This window comes from Chiloscyllium punctatum, chromosome 5 (genome assembly GCF_047496795.1).
Source record: "Chiloscyllium punctatum isolate Juve2018m chromosome 5, sChiPun1.3, whole genome shotgun sequence".
Taxonomy (NCBI): Eukaryota; Metazoa; Chordata; class Chondrichthyes; order Orectolobiformes; family Hemiscylliidae; genus Chiloscyllium; species Chiloscyllium punctatum.
This window is the reverse complement of record NC_092743.1, coordinates 108,905,978-108,923,957: the sequence shown is the minus strand read 5'-3', so window position 1 is coordinate 108,923,957 and position 17,980 is coordinate 108,905,978. Positions and strand designations below refer to the sequence as shown.

The 17,980-nt window shown below is 40.1% G+C and overlaps 1 protein-coding gene across 5 annotated transcripts in view; it reads left to right on the top strand.

Annotated features, from left to right (window-relative positions):
• Positions 1-17,980, top strand: part of bbs9 (Bardet-Biedl syndrome 9) — a 546,582-nt gene that overhangs the window by 36,871 nt on the left and 491,731 nt on the right. For all 5 annotated transcript variants that reach the window (XM_072571014.1, XM_072571013.1, XM_072571017.1 and 2 more), the window contains exons 7-8: positions 996-1,170; positions 3,551-3,635. In XM_072571014.1, coding sequence (XP_072427115.1) covers positions 996-1,170; positions 3,551-3,635 — 260 coding nt within the window. The remainder of the gene's footprint in view (positions 1-995; positions 1,171-3,550; positions 3,636-17,980) is intronic.

The following is a 17,980-nucleotide window of genomic DNA, read 5'->3' as shown; positions in this document are numbered from 1 at the left end:
AGGTTAGACTTGCTGCTTCCAGCTGATGACATGAATATTGAAAGTTCTGGGAAGTTCTGAGATATTTTAAATCACCTAACTAAACTAAATTTAGGATTATCTTTACATTAATTTGAGATTGATGATGTGCAACAATTTAATCCAAACACAGCACTTCCTATTTTTATTTTCAGATTTCCAGAATGAGCTAAAATTTATTGATGTATCCCCAAATAAAACATTATTATTTCTGCTGCTGCATTCTTGTTTGCACTGAGACTTGAGCAATACTACCAGAACTAGGTTAATTCAAGATTTTTATAATGTGAAATTGGCTTTTCATTATAGTGTATGGACATTCTCTTTTTGACTAGTTTTCTATTGAAGAGCTGTAGAGTGAACTAGTGACTCCAGCTGTGGAGACCTAACTCATAATGTTGGAGAGTTACATTTGGTGCTACAAATTGAATGTGTTAACCTCTTTGCCATACATTTATTTATATTTTATAGTGTAAAAATGTTTCTTGATCAAAAATGCCAACTTGTTCTGAGCACAGCAGACCTGGCATGAGGATGATGAAAGGATAACAAAGATGAACATGAAGTTGTACAACAGAAGGCATGTGATCATAATGTGGTTAGCTATTCTGGTGTGTTTTGGCTGAGCTCCCCAAGGTTTTTATTTATACAATGTGAAAACCTAATTTTCTTTTTCCAGTTGCTATAATTCAGAGACAGGTTATTTTTTGAAGTTAGTTCTACATTTTAAAAAAATGCATCTGATTCTCACTGTCTCCCTCTTTGTGTATGTCTCTCTCTTTATCCTTAACTGCCTCTAGGCCTCTTCACAAACAACCTGCTATGATTTATATTCTGCTTTCTGTAATATCTTCCAACCGTTTGTCCTGAGGCACAGAGAGAGAATGAAATTCTGAAGACTGATCTAACATGATAGTAAAAACTTCATGATTGTTGTATGGTGGGATGTCACTCCAATTTATTTCTTTCAAATTTAGGTCGAGACTTAATTTGCATTCAGTCTATGGATGGAATGCTGACGTTCTTTGAACAGGAAAGCTTTGCCTTTGGACGTTTCTTGCCTGGTTGTCTTTTGCCAGGCCCACTGAAATACAGCTCAAGGACAGACTCCTTCATTACTGTGTCCTCAAGTCGGCAGGTTGAAAACTATAAGTGAGTCCAATGTATTTCTTGCCTTTAGTATACGTAATACATTGAAGACAAAATGATCAATTAACTGCGAATGGGTTTGGTTTCTACATAATGCATGGATAATAATTCATATTTGCATTATGTTGAGGAAATAACAATGAAGAAACCAACTTAACGTATGTGGTTGTTGTGCTTGTGCTCTCCTAACTGCTAACATACTTAGGTAGTTTTGTGGTATTGAGACTGAATTGATTTAGTTTTCTTTTAACAGGCATAAATTATTACAAGAATATGTAATTTTATTGATAATTCTTGATACATATACTGACTAAATTCGCCAATGGTCAAGCCATTATGGATAATATTTCACTCTTTAGGACACTCATTTGATGACAAAAAAGCATTTATTTGAAACCAGAAATAATTTTTCCACATATTTAGTCACATCAGTTTTTAAGAGCCAAAATGCTATAACCTCAGAATTTGTGATCCATATTAAAGAAAATTTATACAAATATAAAGAAGACAGTACATTCCCTGCTTCACTCCTATTTCCTAACTCCAAATTACTGTTGCCTAAAGTCATCAAAAATTTATCTCTCATTTATATAATGTCTTTCATGTAGAAGCATTGCTTACAGGGCTATAAATATCAAAGAGCTGCGTCTGTTGAAATACTAAATAATTAGATTTTATATAGGAAATAATGTAATATTTTTTATTGTCCAATTCAAACTCTGACTAAAATGAATGAGCAGACAGTGTGGTCCTGGGCATCCAACAGTGCCATGTTTAAGCCAGCTCGGCTGCTTGTAGATCTATGAGAGCAGAAAGGGGTAACTGACAGATTGGGAAAGAACAAAAAGAAATTTCTGACGAAACTCAGGAGATCTGGCAGCATCTGTGGGAAGAAAGCAGAGTTACCATTTCGATGATTCAGCTTCGGAATATGATTGGAACATTACCTAAGCTTCACACATCCTATACTTGTCTTTGACATCTTTCCTTAACAAATATCTTCATCTTGGTCTTGAACCATCAGTTGATGCAGCAACCACGTTCTTTTATGGAAATGATTTCTACATTTTCACTATTCCTCATGGGAAGAAATGCTTCCTGATTTTGCTTCGAATGGGCCTTGTTCTAATTTTAAGATTATGCCCTTTCAATTTTATTTGGACTTCTCCCATTAGAGAAAATAGCTTCTCTGTATCTACTGCCATCATTTGCAAATCTCAATTTATCATTTCAGCCATCTGAGGTTGATGCAAAATGGCCTCCAATTTAATTATTTAAACACTGATAGAATTCTGGTGAGTTCTGTGCAGCACCCTTTCTGAGTTCAACAATATGATGCATGCAACTGAATCCAATACTCTATATGTGGTTTGACAAAAGCTCTATATAAATGAAGCATTTTCTTTCTATTTTATTCCCCTTGAAAATAATACCTACCATTAAATTAAGTTTTGATTACTTTTTGTCCTCTTCTGCTGAATTGTAGTGATTTGTACACCGGGATTCAAAATTCCTTCCTCCCTTACAATTTCTAGTTTTTCATCAATTAGAAACCATTTTGATTGGTCTTCCTTGGGTGCCTTCACATTTGTTGACATTGTATTGCTTCTTCCTCTGTTTTGGACACTCTCACTATCTATCTCTGTTGTTTTATGACTTTCTATGTGATTTGTACTCAGTGTTTCCTTGCTATTTACAAACTTGAATTTTCAGCACGATCTATCGTCAAATAAGACAATGATATAAATGATCAAGAGCCCAAATACAGGTGACAGAGGAATATTATTTGTCCCATTTCTTAATCTCAGTACATTCCCTGCTTTGCTCCTATTTCCTAACTCCAAATTACTGTTGCATAAAGTCACATTCAGTTTTATGAGCACTGAGTCTTACTAATAATGTCTTTCAAGGTGCCGTCACAAAGTGGGTTTGAAATTCAAATAAATTTCTTGATGTCAGGGTTTGGATTTGCAGCACAAACTGCTTTGCTTCACAGTGATTGAGGTCTAAACTATTGTTTTACTTCAGCAGAAAGTGGAATAAATATTTAAAGCTGAAGGAGAGTGCAGAGCAGTGAAATCAATTTTAATTGCTGCTGAAAAAATTCATGCAGTATAACCTGTCAGTGTTCTGCTTACTGTGCTGCAGAACTCATGAGTTTTAGCTTTGTATTTTCTTTAAAATTAATACATGGTGCATTTTCGCATCTTAAAACAGCTTCAGTCAGTGGCTCCCCAACAACAATTTGTTTTTTAAATAGTGCCCTTAAGATTGGAAAACACTTCAAAGCAGCACTTCTGGAGGTAGTGTCAGAAAAATGTTCTTATGGATGTGTTCACCATAATGATTGGAAAAAAAGTTTTCTTTTTGTCTCCCATATCAGGTACCAGGTGCTAGCTATTGCCACAGATGCAGAATCCAGACAAGATTCTGAGCAGCAGAAATTAGGATCTGGGAAACGATTAACGGTGAGGCCTGTGTTTTTAGTTTTATTGTTTTTGCGAACAGGTCACAGTCTGTCAGTTGTGCTGCACGAGGAAGGGTAGGTTAGCTTTGTCCTGGTCAGATGGAATGTAATTTATATCTTTAAGACCCATTTTTATACTGTCCTTGGGTTTGGTATCTGATTGGAGAAATTCAAAATGCATTTCTCTGGGAAAATGTGCTTGAATTTTGGAACCGACAACACATTCAAGGACTCTGGAGAGGAAAGGGAAGTTGGAGGTAGCGGGCTGTTTGAAAGGGAAGTGGGGTTAATGGTTTCTTCTAAGGAGAGAGACAATTATAGTAGATATAAAGGAGAAAAGGGTAACAGTATATGAAAAGAGTGAAGCATTAACAATATCAACTAACGTGGATGAGGAGGGGAAGCTGGTTGTTCAGCAGTTTTGTGAGTCCAGGGTAGTGTACCACAAGAATCCCACAAATCCAACTCTTTTCTTTCCTCAGTGCAACAACAACAAAAATAAGGAAAGATTACTTACAGTGTGGAAACAGGCCCTTCGGCCGAACAAGTCCATACCGACTTGCCAAAGCGCAACCCACCCAGACCCATTCCCCTACTGGAGAGATAGGAGAGAGGGAAGCCACTAAATTAAAATTAAAGAATCCCATTCCATTTTTAATAAATAAACCGACAGCAAATCACCTGCGAAGAGGACCCAGCACTTTTCCTTAAACAAAGATGGCTTTATGCACTTCTGAACACTTTATCACCACCAAATCATCCATGTTTCCATTTAAATAACTAATTTACATGCAAAGCCATCAGGGGCAGTACAAAGACAACAGCAGTGATGGAAAGGTAGAAAGTGAGGGAGGATACTAAATTAAAATGGAGTTGAGGAGGAAGAACTCCACTATTGAACATTTTCCTCCCACCACCAAGTCACCAGTGTTACTTCTTTTTTTATTTCCAGATGTGTTCTTTCTCCCATCACCAAATCAAGAATGTTTTTTCTTTAATTTATTAATCACCACCAGTAAATCCCCAGTGTTTCCAATTGAATAATGTACGTGCAAAGCCTGTTATGGACAAAGCAAACCATCAAAGGTGAGGGAGACAGGGGAATCTAGCCATTTTGTTAATACCCAAAACCGTTATTACGTTCTGACTTTTATTTTCTCCCATCACCAAATCACTGTGATTTTTTTTCCTGTTAACCACCACCAGAAAATCAAGAATCCAGTTTTTTTTAATAGGTAAGATTTCCTGATGATGCATTTTGACTAGTGACCTGTTGATGAATGTTATGATACACCTCTGGAGCAGGTGGAACTTGAACCCAGGAATCTTAGTTTAGAGGTCAAGACACTATCACTGCATCACAAGAGCTCCAGGAATCCAGCACAGTTTTTTCATTGTGAAGCCAATTGAATTAGCAAGTTTTGAGAAGATTTATAGCTCAGGTTGAGGTTTTGAATGTAGGTTTGCTCGCTGAGCTGGAAGGTTTGTTTACAGACGTTCCATCACTGTACTAGGTAACATCATCAGTGAGCCTCTGGATGAAGCACTGGTGGTATAGCCCACTTTCTATTTGTGTGTTGGGTTTCCTTGGGTTGGTGATGTAATTTCCTGTGGTGACATCATTTCCTATGGTGATGCTATTTCCTGTTCTTTTTCTCAGGGGGTGGCAGATAGGATCCAAGTCAATGTGTTTGTTGCTGGAGTTATGGTTGGAATGCCATGCTTCTAGGAATTTTCGTGCTTGCCTCTGTTTGGCTTGTTCTAGGATGGATGTGTTGTCCCAGTCAAAGTGAAGTCCTTCCTAATCTAAGAACCCTGATGTTAGAGATCCCATGGGTGTTCCATTCCACTTCACCTTCAACAACAAAACCTACAGACAAACCAATGGAAAACCCATGGGATCTCCGAATATCAGAGTCCTTAGCAGAGACAGTAATGAAGAAACAGCCCTGCCAACCATCCAACCCAAACTTTGGGTCCGCTACATGGATGATTCTTTTGTGTCAGGTGGGGTTCAATCCAGGCAAATGTGAGATGATGCATTTTGGTTAGTCTAATTCGAGAGCGAAGTATATTGTAAATGGAAGAACCTTGGGAAAAGTTGATGAGCAGAGAGGTTTGGGAGTTCAGATCCATTGTACCCTGAAGGTGGCTGCACAGGTGGATAAAGTGGTCAAGAAGGCATATGGCATGCTTGCCTTCATCAGATGGGGCATTGGGTATAAGTGCTGGCAGGTCATGTTAAAATTGTACAAGACTTTGGTTTGGCCGCATTTAGAATACTGTGTACAGTTCTGGTCACCACATTACCAAAAGGATGTGGACGCTTTGGAGAGAGTGCAGAGAAGGTTTACGAGGACGTTGCCTGGTATGGAAGGTGCGAGGTAGGTATGAAGAGAGATTTATTTTTATTAGAAAAAAGGAGATTGAGGGGAGACCTGATTGAGGTCTATAAAACCATGAAGGATATAGACAGGGTAGATAGAGATATGCTTTTTCCCAGGGTGAGAGATTCAGTAATGAGAGGTCACGCTTTCAACGTGAGAGGTGAAAAGTTTAAGGGGGATACACACGGCAAGTACTTTACACAGGGGGTGGTAGGTGCCTGGAACCTGTTGCCAGCAGAGGTAGCAGAGGCAAGTATGGTAAATTCATTTAAGATGCATGAGTAGATGGGGAGCAGATGGATACAGGTGCTTAGGAATTGGGCGGTAGGTTTAGACAGTGGATTTGGATCGGCTCAGGCTTGGAGGGCCAAAGGGCCTGTTCCTGGGCTGTAAATTTTCTTTGTTCTTTGTTCTTAGTCATCTCTAAACGAAACAAATTAGAGGAAATATTCAAGACCGTCAATAATACCCTTACTGGCATAACATTCACTAAAAAGGAGGAAAACAACAAAAAATTGCCATTCCTAGATTCCGCAGCCAATGGGAAATTTCAAGCCAGTATCTGCAGGAAAACAACACATACGGACCAAATATTGAACTATAGAAGCAATCATTCCAACATCCATAAATGAAGCTGCATTAGAACATTATTTCAACAAGCCACAACACACTGTAGTACAGAGGAACTACAAAGAGTGGAGCAAAATCACCTATCCAGTGTATTCAAAAAGAATGGGTACACAATGAACACAGTCTGCCGATTTCTCAGCAACAAACCCAAACAAGCAGACAAAATACTTCCAGAAACCCTAGCCACTCTTCCCGACATCAAAAACATCTTGGAAATGACTGCCAGACTACTCAGACCCCTTGGCATCAGAGTAGCCCACAAACCCACCAACACACTAAAACAGCAGCTTGTGAACGTGAAAGACCCTATACAGACAACAAGCAAAACTAATGTCATTTTCAAAATACTTTGCAAGAATTGTGCCAAACACTATATTGGACAAACAGGCAGAAAACTAGCCACCAGGATACATGAACATCAACTAGCCACAAAAAGACATGACCCACTTTCACTAGTATCCTTACGTACAGATGAGAAAAGACACCACTTTGACTGGGATAACACGAGCATCATAGGACAAGCCAAAAAGAGACACGCACGAGAATTCCAAGAAGCATGGCATTCTAATTGGAACTCAGCAACAAACATATTGACTTGGATCCCATTTACCACTGCTGGAGAAAAAGAACAGGAAATTGCATCACCACAGGAAATAATATCATCAACCCCAGGAAACCCCAGCATATAAATAGAAAGCAACCTATACCACCAGTGCTTTATCTGGAAGCTAACTGATGATGTACCTAGTATGGTGATGAAACATCTGAAAACGAACCTTCCTGTTCAGTGAGCAAACCTACAACAAGAGCCAATTGAATTGGCCTGCAAAGCACCACTGAAAATCACCTATGTTTTCCAATTAATAAATTTACACGGAAAGGCTATTATGGGCAAAGCAAACCATCAAAGGTGAGGGGGAAGTAAGGAGGACAGGAAGAGGTTAAATCAAAATGAATTGGAGGGGGAAATAGGAATCCAACTTTTTTTACATATCCAGAAGTGCTCTTGATTCAACTGAATATTTTTTCCATCACTAAATTGCTGTGACATTTTTTTTGTTTTCAAATACTAACCATCATCAATAAATCAAAGGAATCCAGTGCTTCATATTATCATTAATTTTTGAATTAACCTTTTCCAATATAAATATTTTCTAATCAGCTTATTCAGTGATATTAGTACACATCTCTGGAGCAGGGTTAGATTTGAACCTGGGTCTTCTGGTCCAGAGGTAGGAATGCTACTATTGCACCTCAAGAACCCATGAAGGAATCCAGCATGTTTTCTTTTTCCATATCCAGAAGTACTTTTACACACAACTGAACAGAGGAGTACGGCTTTTTTTTCTAATCAACCTGGTCAGAGATATTGCATACTTCTAGAGCAGATGGGACATGAACCCAGATTGCCTGTCAAGGGATAACAACACTATCACTACTCTGCAAGGGCCCCTAGGAATGCAGCTCTTTTATTTTCTTTATATTTGGAAGTGTTATCACCCAGAACCAAAAAAACCTTCCCACCACTACATCACCGTGACTCTTTTTTATTGTTTTTAACTGTTAACTACCACTAATAATTAACTGCAGTGCCTGCCTCTCCCTAAAGGGAAATTCCAGCGTTTCTTTTCCTTTATATTTTGATGTGCTATTTCACACCTTCCCACCACCAAAATCACTTGACTTTTTGTTTGCTTTTTTTAAGACTGATAACCACCACCGGTAAAATCATTTATATATCCACTTCAATGTTTACCTGCAAAGCCCGTTAAGTGCATTGAAAACAATCAAAAGTGAATGGGAGTGGGAGAGAAGAAAGGGCCTAAATCAAAATGGAGTTGGAGGGGGAGATAGAGCACTGTACGTCCCATGGTGCCCACCTCTATCTAAAGGGAAATCTGGCTCTTCTTAATTTTTTTTCATCTATTTTCTCATCAACCTGTTCAGAGATGTTATCACCCACATCTGGAGCAGGTGGGACTTGAGCTCAGGCCTCCTGGATCAAAGGTAGGGATACTATATCCAATGTGCTTCACCCACTCTCAATCAATTCTGGAGCTGTTCTGTTTTACCCTTATTTAGGTGTGTACATAAAAATAAATGAAAGTGAAATCACAATTTTAGACTTAGCATTGTTACATAGTGAGGCATCCTTCCTCTGGAACATTTGTCAATTTTTCTGTAGAGACAATTCTCTGAGTGAAACAATAAGATAGTTGATGACTATTACCTACCCACCTAAGCTTAGATTTCTTGTCAGCATCTGTTTTAAACTGGCTGCATCCATTTTACACCATTTTTCACTTTCACTTTTTGTGGGATGTGCATTATCCCACGAAGGCCAATTATCTCTGTAATCTTTTATTGTTTTTTTTCTACCTCCATCACTTTCACATGTAGCATTTATTCTCGGGTCTTAGACAAATAGAACTAGCAAGTCAAGATAATCAATGAAAGACAGAACTTCAGCCACTGCTCACCACACTTTCTTTTTCTTGTCTTCCATGCCAACAGGCAGTCTTTCCCATTTTCTTTGTCTCAAGGAATAACACAATTCCTCTTGATTTGGCAAGTCCGTCAGTAAGAGTTGAATACACAAGATATTGCTAAAAAGAATTAATGTTATATTATTTGAATCACTCAAAGCTGACAACCTCAGTATGTGTTTGTCTATTTCCTATTCTTAAACATTTAACTAGCTCTCAGTGTGTCCTCCACCTTTGGATTTTTCATGATAGACAAAGTTACAGCACATCAAAACTTGCACCCGGTCTGGCCTGTGACCCTAACCAGTTGAACTGTTAGACAAGATTGCTCAGTTGTTCCATCTCATCCTTGGTAGTAACCTCCTCTTTCTGTCCAGAATCGGTATAATTAATTGCATTAGGATTGACATTTTCCAATTAAGACACTTGGTGTAGAATTATATTTGACTTACCCTGGTTCATTTCCAAACCCAAATATTTGAAAGCTCCAGAACTTGATTACCAATTTTGAATCCTTCCTAATTCAATTGGTAAGCTTTTGCTCAAAGTCTTTGGTGCCTCTCCCCACAAAAAACATCAATATGCATCACTGAGATGCCTGAAGGTTTCCATTATAATACCAAAGAACATCACCAGATCCACCTTCAGTTACGAACCTACTAACATTACTAAAAATGCCCTTGCTGAAAAATACCACAACCAAAGAAGCATAATTTAAGCCATAAATACATTTATGAAATTTCCAAAGTTACCCTTTATCCCAGTGCTTCATTTGGAGGTTGTAAGAATTCTTCCCTCTCATGCACATTACTTTGATGAGATGCCACTTTAGTATCTTTACAGTTACACTTCCAAGATTGAGGTTTTAGAAATGGTTCCAAAGATTTTCAACATTACCTTCCTAGCATAGGCGCTAGTACTCTAATCTCTCTTTCCTCAAACAGTCTTCATCATCTCTAGCTACTAACCTAGCCTAGACCTCATAGGTTCTATCTGGTAGGACCTCTCATTTACAGATTCACCTGTGTGACAAAGTAAGTTGACCACCATCGTCACCAGGAAACTGGTGAAATCAACATTGATGCTTTGAATTCTTTCCAGTTCTGTAACTCGTAGGTTGATAAAATAGGCTAAATTCTCTTCCATTTTACTCGTAGCCACAATCACTTCCTGATTATGAAATATCTACATCTATCTGGTTTCTAAGATGTCTGTCTGGTAGCTATATTGCCCTGTCACTACATTAGTTTGCTGCCTCTTTTCTCGCATTGAGATCTCTCTGGACTACTCCTATCAGGATGTCTATTAGAAATTCCTTCTACTGTGCATGACCTTTTCTTCTAAAATGTATGTCCCAAATCAGTGGTGGAACATTTTCTAGTTCTTCATTCTCATACGCCTTGCTGCCAAACAATGGCCCTCACTTTTTAAGAATTCATTTGTGGGATGTGGGCATTGCTGGCTGGCCAGCATTTATTGCCTGTCGCTGGTTGCCCTTGGGAAGGTGGTGGTGAGCTGCGTTCTTGAACTGCTGGGTTGGCCTACAATGCCACGAGAGAGGGTATTCTAGGATTTTGACCCAGCAACAGTAAAGGCATTATATTTCCAAGTTAGGATGGTGAGGGACTTGGAGAAGAACTTGAAGGCCATGGTATTTCTAAGTATCTGCTGCCCTTGTCCTGCTGGATGGAAATGGTTGTACATCTAGACAGTGCTGTCTAAAGATCTTTCTGCAATGCATCTTGTAGATAGTACGCTCAGTTGCTACTGCGCATCGGTGATGGAGGAAATGGATGCTTGTGGATGTAGTATCAATCAAGTGGGCTGCTTTGCCCTGGATGGTATCAAGCTTCTTGAGTGTTGTTGGAGGTAGGTCCTTATTGGCAAGTGCGAAGTATTCCATCACAGTCCGAACTTGTGCCTTATAGATGATGGACAGGCTTTCGGAAGTCAGGAGATGAGTTACTTGCCGCAGTATACCTAGCCTCTGATCTGCTCTTGTAGCCACTGTGTTTATGTGGCGAGTCCATTTAAGTTCCTGGTCAAGGTTAGCTCCCAGGATGTTGATAGTGGGGGCTATTAACATTCACCACTGAATTTCAAGAGGCGATGGTTAGATTATTTCTTATTGGTGATGGTCATAGCCTGGCATTTATGTGGCACGAATGTTACTACCACTTGTCAGCCCAAGCCGGATATTGTCCAAATCCTGTTGTATTTGACCATGGACTGCTTCAGTATCTGAGGAGTCACGAATGGTGCTGAACATTGCGAATTATCAGTGAATATCACCACTTGTGACCTTATGATGGAAGGAAAGACATTGATGAAGCAGCTTAAGATGATTGGGCCTTGGACACCACTCTCAGGAACTCCTGCAGCAATGCCGTGGAGCTGAGATGACTGACCTCCAACTACCACAACCATCTTCCTTTGTACAAAGCATGACTCCAATCAACGGAGAGTTTTCCCCCGATACCCATTGACTTCAGTTTTGCTAGGGCTTCTTGATGCTACACTCAGAATGCAGGGCCTTGATGTCAAGGGCTGTCATTCTCACCTCACCTCTGGAATTTATCTCTTTTGTGCGTATTTGAACCATTGCTGTAATGAGGTCAGGAGCTGAGGGGCCTTTTGGAACCCAAATTGGATGTCACTGAGCAGATTATTGCTGAGCAGGTCCTGCTTGGTAGTGTATAGATGACAATTTTCACCACTTGACTGATGATCAAGAATAGATTGATAGGAGGGTATTTGGCTCGGTTTGATATGTCCTGCTTTTTATGTGCAGGACACATCTGGGCAAATTTTCACATTGTAATTTTAATGGAAGAGCTTGGCTAGGGGAGTGGCAAGTCTGGAGTACAGGTCTTGCCCCTACTTTGGACTTCTGGCCAGTTTATGAATTTTCTGTGGACCTGTCTGCAAATTTCACTATTATGGCCAACCTCCTGTCATCTGATTCTGATGGCTGATAAACTACCCATGAACCTGTTGTTGACATAAGATCCTCACATGAGATTACTTTTTCATGTTCCCCACGATCAATCTGTATTTTCTGCACTTTTAAGTCCTGCTCCATGTTCTGAATTGTCGATTGCATGGTTTTGCAAGGGACTTGATGCTTCATCAACATGTCAGAGTGTTTTCGGAGTGTGAAAATTCATTTCTCATCCCCACTATGCATGGGAATGTATCTTCATAGTCTGATACCTGTGTTGTATTGTAAAAGATTTCCCAAAATTCATCTTTCCCAAATTTAGCTGCGTTATCTATGACAAATTTTGTGACCTAAGCCTGTGCCAATCCACATTTCCACGACTTTGTCTACAGAGGGAGGAAACATTTAAAAGGGACATAAGGTGCAACTTTTTCACGCAGAGGGTGGCGTGTGTATGCTAGAGGAAGGGGTGGAGGCTGGTACAATTATACCATTTAAAAGGCATCTGGATATGCATGTGAATAGGGAAGGGTTTAGAGGGATATGGGCCAAGTGCTGGCAAATAGGACTAGATTCGTTTAGGAACTCTGGTCGGCATAGACGAGTTGGACTGGCGGATCTGTTTCCAAGCTGTACATCTCTATGACTCTAATAGTTCATCTGTCCCTACTGTATCTCACGGTAGATATGTTAAACCTGCCTACTGTATTTACAGAATGTAATTTGGACTTTCTGATCTTTGTCTTATATCTTCCAAACTATAAATTTTACTTTATTGAATTCTTGGGCGAACAGAAGATATCCAACTAGGCATTACAGGCAGTTCTCCTATCACCTGCATTTTGTAATGTGATTTGTGTATTGTGGATTTTTTAAAATAAAGCAAACTCCCGTTGATTATTGCATGATTTCATCCCCTGTAATACCAACCAGCTGTGATTTATTCTGCTAGCTCATCGATTGCAACAGGTTGTCATCTGTGTGTGTTTTCTTTTGCTTCTATCTGCAACTAAGTTAGTTTTGTTCACTTTCATCAGTGAGAAAAACGACGTGAGAGCCTCGAGCCTGTTCCCAGTGCTAACAGTTTAATCATTTCGGGGTAATACCACACCACTCTCCATCAAGTTGACAAAGAACCCCATCCCAGATCAACTCCCACTGCTCTCAGAGGAAGCAAACATTGTAATACTTTGATGGAATACTTACTGGGCTCATGCATGGAGTTTGGGGGGTGGTGCGTGAGGAGTGGGAAGAGAGTGAGAGAGAGCGATAGGGAGCAAAAGAAAGTGCAAATGCAACGATGTCCAGCAAGTGTTGGAGAGTAATCAGGGCCTTTTGTTCAGTGGAGGCTCAGCTGCTGGCAATCTGAAGCTTCAACACAGAGTGACTTTACAAGAGATGGTGTATGTTTGTGGAAGGTGAGGTGTGAAACTAAGGATGGACCAGTGATGACCCTCATCTCTCACCACTCCATCCATCCCCAAGTTATGCCTGATCCAAGTTCACCCAGTCTCCGTTTGAAAGGGGAGGGGGCAGGATCTGAGAGTCTTGGCCCCTCATTTTCTCTCTGAAACCTGAGACCCATCAAAACCTCCAGTTGTTCAGAACATCCCAGCCCTTTAGCCACCCCCTCAAAAAAAAAGATTTTACTCACGCCAAAAAAAACTTACTGTTTTTTTTTCTCTTTGGAAATGTTTTTGGGAATAAGTTTGCTGGGGAGAAATTGCATTGTTGTGAATGTCTTTATCCACGTAATGAAGTGACTTCTTAGCTGGAATTGGAAGTTAAAAGCCGCGATACCATTTAAATAGTATTAAGTTCATCAGCCAGGCCAGCGGCAGCAAACTTCAGATGGGACGTTATTTAATTTAGAAACCCATTGAAGTGTTAAATTTACTATAGCCTTCCATTGAATAATGTGATTTTAAAAATTACTTAGATTATGCTATGGTTTGTGTTACGCTAACTACTATTTTTGTTTTGATATTTACTGATATTTTTGGTGGTTCACCCCCTAACCCTGTTTTTCCCACGGGCCCTGTTATTTCTATTGCATGATTTTATATGACATAGTAATTGCGTTCATGTGTAATGCTATGTTATAGGAGAACTACCTTTAATAAATGTAAAACATTGCAATATGATCTGTACTACACAGAATTTGTATTCTTTATCTGTAACTTTGGCATCCTTTAATAGTAGCTTTAATCTTTGTAAGGAAGGATGAGTAAATTTCCACTTAATCCTCTTTAAATCAGTGAGACATGTATCTCCAGAGGTCAGTTACATTTTTAGAACCTCTTGATGAGAAACCCGGTTTTTACAATGGAATACTGTCTGGATACTATGCATTGCAATTGCAAGTTCATTGCTTTCTGAAATACAAATGCCTTATCGTTCTCCGTGTCTAAACGCATTTTTGCTGTTTTCATCAAAGACTTAGTGATAAATGTATGTCACTCTTGGATAGCATTGGTGTTTGTGAAATGACACAGTCCTCCCATTTCACAGGGTGAATTACTTCCTTTAAGGTTGGTTGAATTATCAACCCTGCATTGAAAAAGCTTTCATATTATTTGATACTACTTTTGTCTGCTTTCTTTTAAAAACGTTCAGCTCCACATAATGTTGAAGTGCAGCACAATTGAATAAGTCAAGTAGTAAGATATGTATGCAAGCTTGAATTTTTGGCTACTAATATAATATTTTCTTGCTGTTTCCTTACGATACCTTCAGAATTTCATGAGTTACTTCAATCACTTAATTTTTGACAGTGATATTTAAAGTATCTAATGATTCCCTATAGATTTCTGGGATTCACTCATTGGCTGACACTGCAGTCCTGGACCTTTCCTTGATTCAGAAATCCATACAAAACAACACTATATGTGTGCCGAACAGCATAAGTAGCAACTGGCAAAGCTAAACAATTCCCCAACCAATAGGTCAGATCTGGGCTCTGTAGTCCTGCAACATCCAGTCATGAATGGTGGTGGATAGTCAAACTTGTGGAAGAGACTGCTTCACAAGTATCCCCATCCTCAATAATTGGAGAACCCAGTACAACAGGGCAAAAGAAAAGGCTGAGGGATTTGCAGCCAATTTTCAGACAGAAGAGCTGAGTAAATGATCCTAGAGGCCTCCTCCACTAACATCATAGATGCTAGTTTTCAGTCAACACAATTCACTCCACATGATATCAAGAAATAGTTCATGATTTGGAGATGCTGGTGTTGGACTGGGGTGTACAAAGTTAATAATTACACAACACCAGGTTATAGTCCAACAGGTTTAATTGGAAGCACACTAGCTTTCGGAGCGACGCTCCTTTGTCAGGTGATAGTGGAGGGCTCAATCCTAACACACAGAATTTATAGCAAAAATTTACAGTGTGATGTAACTGAAATTATACATTGAAAAGTTGATTGTTAAGCCTTTCATCTGTTAGAATACAATGATAGTTTCACTTCTTTTATGTGTAAATCACAAAACCTTTTCTTTAAAAAGTTGCATCCTCGGGTTAGCTGTTAACAATGGTGATAGCAAGACAATATGTTGAAGGTGTTGGCCCCCTGTGTTCTCTGTCTATGCCATGACGTTTAGATTGATTCTAATCTAAAAAGTGAGATAACGGAGTTTTACATAAATTCATGCAGTTTTTGAGCTCAGAGTTCTCCATGAATGCATGCAGTTTTTGAGCAAAGTACAATGTAACCCTGCAAGTACAAATTCACCCCACAAAATATATGTGTGCATGTGGGTCTTTGTCTGTGTGTGTCTGTCTGTCTGGGTTGGGGGTTGTGGGTGAGTATTTGTGTGTTTGTGTGTGTGAGTGTGGGAGTGTGTGTGTGTCTGAAAGGGGGTGTGTGGGTGTCTGTGTGTGCGTCTGTGTGTATGTGTGTATAGGAGTGCCTGTGTGTGTGTGTAGGAGTATCTGTGTGTGTGTATAGTGCAATGGTGGTCACCTGTAATGTGACATGAACCCAAGGTCCCTGTAGAGGCCCTCCCTATGGGTACCGAACTTAGCTATCAACCTTTTCTCTGCTGCCTGTCCTGGACCACTGAAGTGTACCCCAACTGGGAGGGAACCCTCCTGTCTGTTAATTGTTGTGCGGTGCCCATTCATCCATTGTCGCAGCCTTTGCTCGGTTTCCCCAATGTACGATGCCTCCAGGCATCCTTGCCTGCAACGTATAAGATAGACAACGTTGGCTGAGTCACATGAGTACCTGCCATATACAAGGTGGGAGGTGTCCCCACTCGTAATGGTGGTATCTATGTCCACATTCTGACATGTCTTGCAGTGTCTACCATGACAGGGTTGTATGGAGTTGTCCTGTGGGCCGGGCAGCTTGCTACGAACAATGATCTGTTTGAGGTTTGGCGGTTGTTTAAAGGCAAGTAGTGGAGGTGTGGGGAAGGTCTTGGTGAGGTGCTCATCCTCATTGATAATGTGTTGCAGGTCACGAAGAACATGGCGTAATTTTTCAGCTCCTGGGAAATACTGAACAAAGAAGGGTACCCTGTCGGTTGCAGCACGTGTCTGTCTCCTGAGGAGGTCATTACGGTTCCTTGCTGTGGCATGTCGGAACTGGCAGTCGATGAGTTGAGCATCGTACTCCGTTCTTGTGGGAGTGTGTGTGTCTGTAAGGGTGTGTGTGGGTGTCTGTGTGCGCGTCTGTGTATATGTGTGTCCGTGTGTATGTGTGAATAGGAGTGCCTTTGTGTGTGAGAGTGTGTGTGTGTGTGTGTGTGTGTGTGTGTGTGTGTGTGTGTGTGTGTGTGTGTGTATAGTGCATATATAGTGTGTGTGTGTGTGTGTGTGTGTGTCTGTGTGTGTGTGTATATAGGGTATACGATGCTCAACTCATCGACCGCCAGTTCCGACGTGCCACAGCAAGGAACCGTAATGACCTCCTTAGGAGAGAGACACGTGCTGCAACCGACAGGGTACCCTTCATTGTTCAGTATTTCCCAGAAGTGAAACTATCATTGTATTCTAACAGATGAAAGACTTACCAGACAGTCAATTTTTCAATGTATAATTGCAGTTACATCACACTGTAAATTTTTGCTATAAATTCTGTGTTAGGATTGAGCCCTCCACTATCACCTGATGAAGGAGTGTCGCTCCGAAAGCTAGTATGCTTCCAATTAAACCTGTTGGACTATAACCTGGTGTTGTGTGATTTTTAACTAAAGAAATAGTTCGAGGTACTAGATACTGTAAGGGCCCTACAGGCTCTGACAGCATTTTGGCAATAGTACTAAAGACCTGTGCTCCAGAACTTGCTGCACGCTTAGTCACAAACAAAAACAGAAATTGCTAGTAAAGCTCAGCAGGACTGACAGCATCTGCGGAGACAAATCAGAGTTAACATTTTGGGTCGAGTAGCCCTTAGCCAAGCTGTTCCAATATAGCTACAACAGTGGCATTTCCCAGACAAGATTGAAAATTCCCCAGATATGTCCTGTACACAAAAAGCAGAACAAATGCAACCTAGCCAATTATCTTCCTATCAGTCAACTCTCCATTATCAGTAACATAGAACATAGAACAATATAGCGCAGTACAGGCTCTTCCGCCCTCAATGTTAAGTGTTAGAAGGTATTATTAATAGTACTATCAAGCATTGCTGCTCAGCAATAACCTGCTTATTAATGCTCAGTTTGTGATCTGCCAAGGCCACTCAACTCCTGACCTCATTACAGCCTTGGTTCAAACATGGACATAAGAGCTGAATTCCAGTGGTGAGGTAAGAGTGACTATACTTGACATCAAATTCATATTTGACCAAGTGTAGCATCAAGGAACCAGAGTCAATCAGAATCAGGAGAAAATCTCTCCTGGTTGGCATCATGCCTGGCACGAAGGAAAATGGTTGTGGTTGCTGGAGGTCAG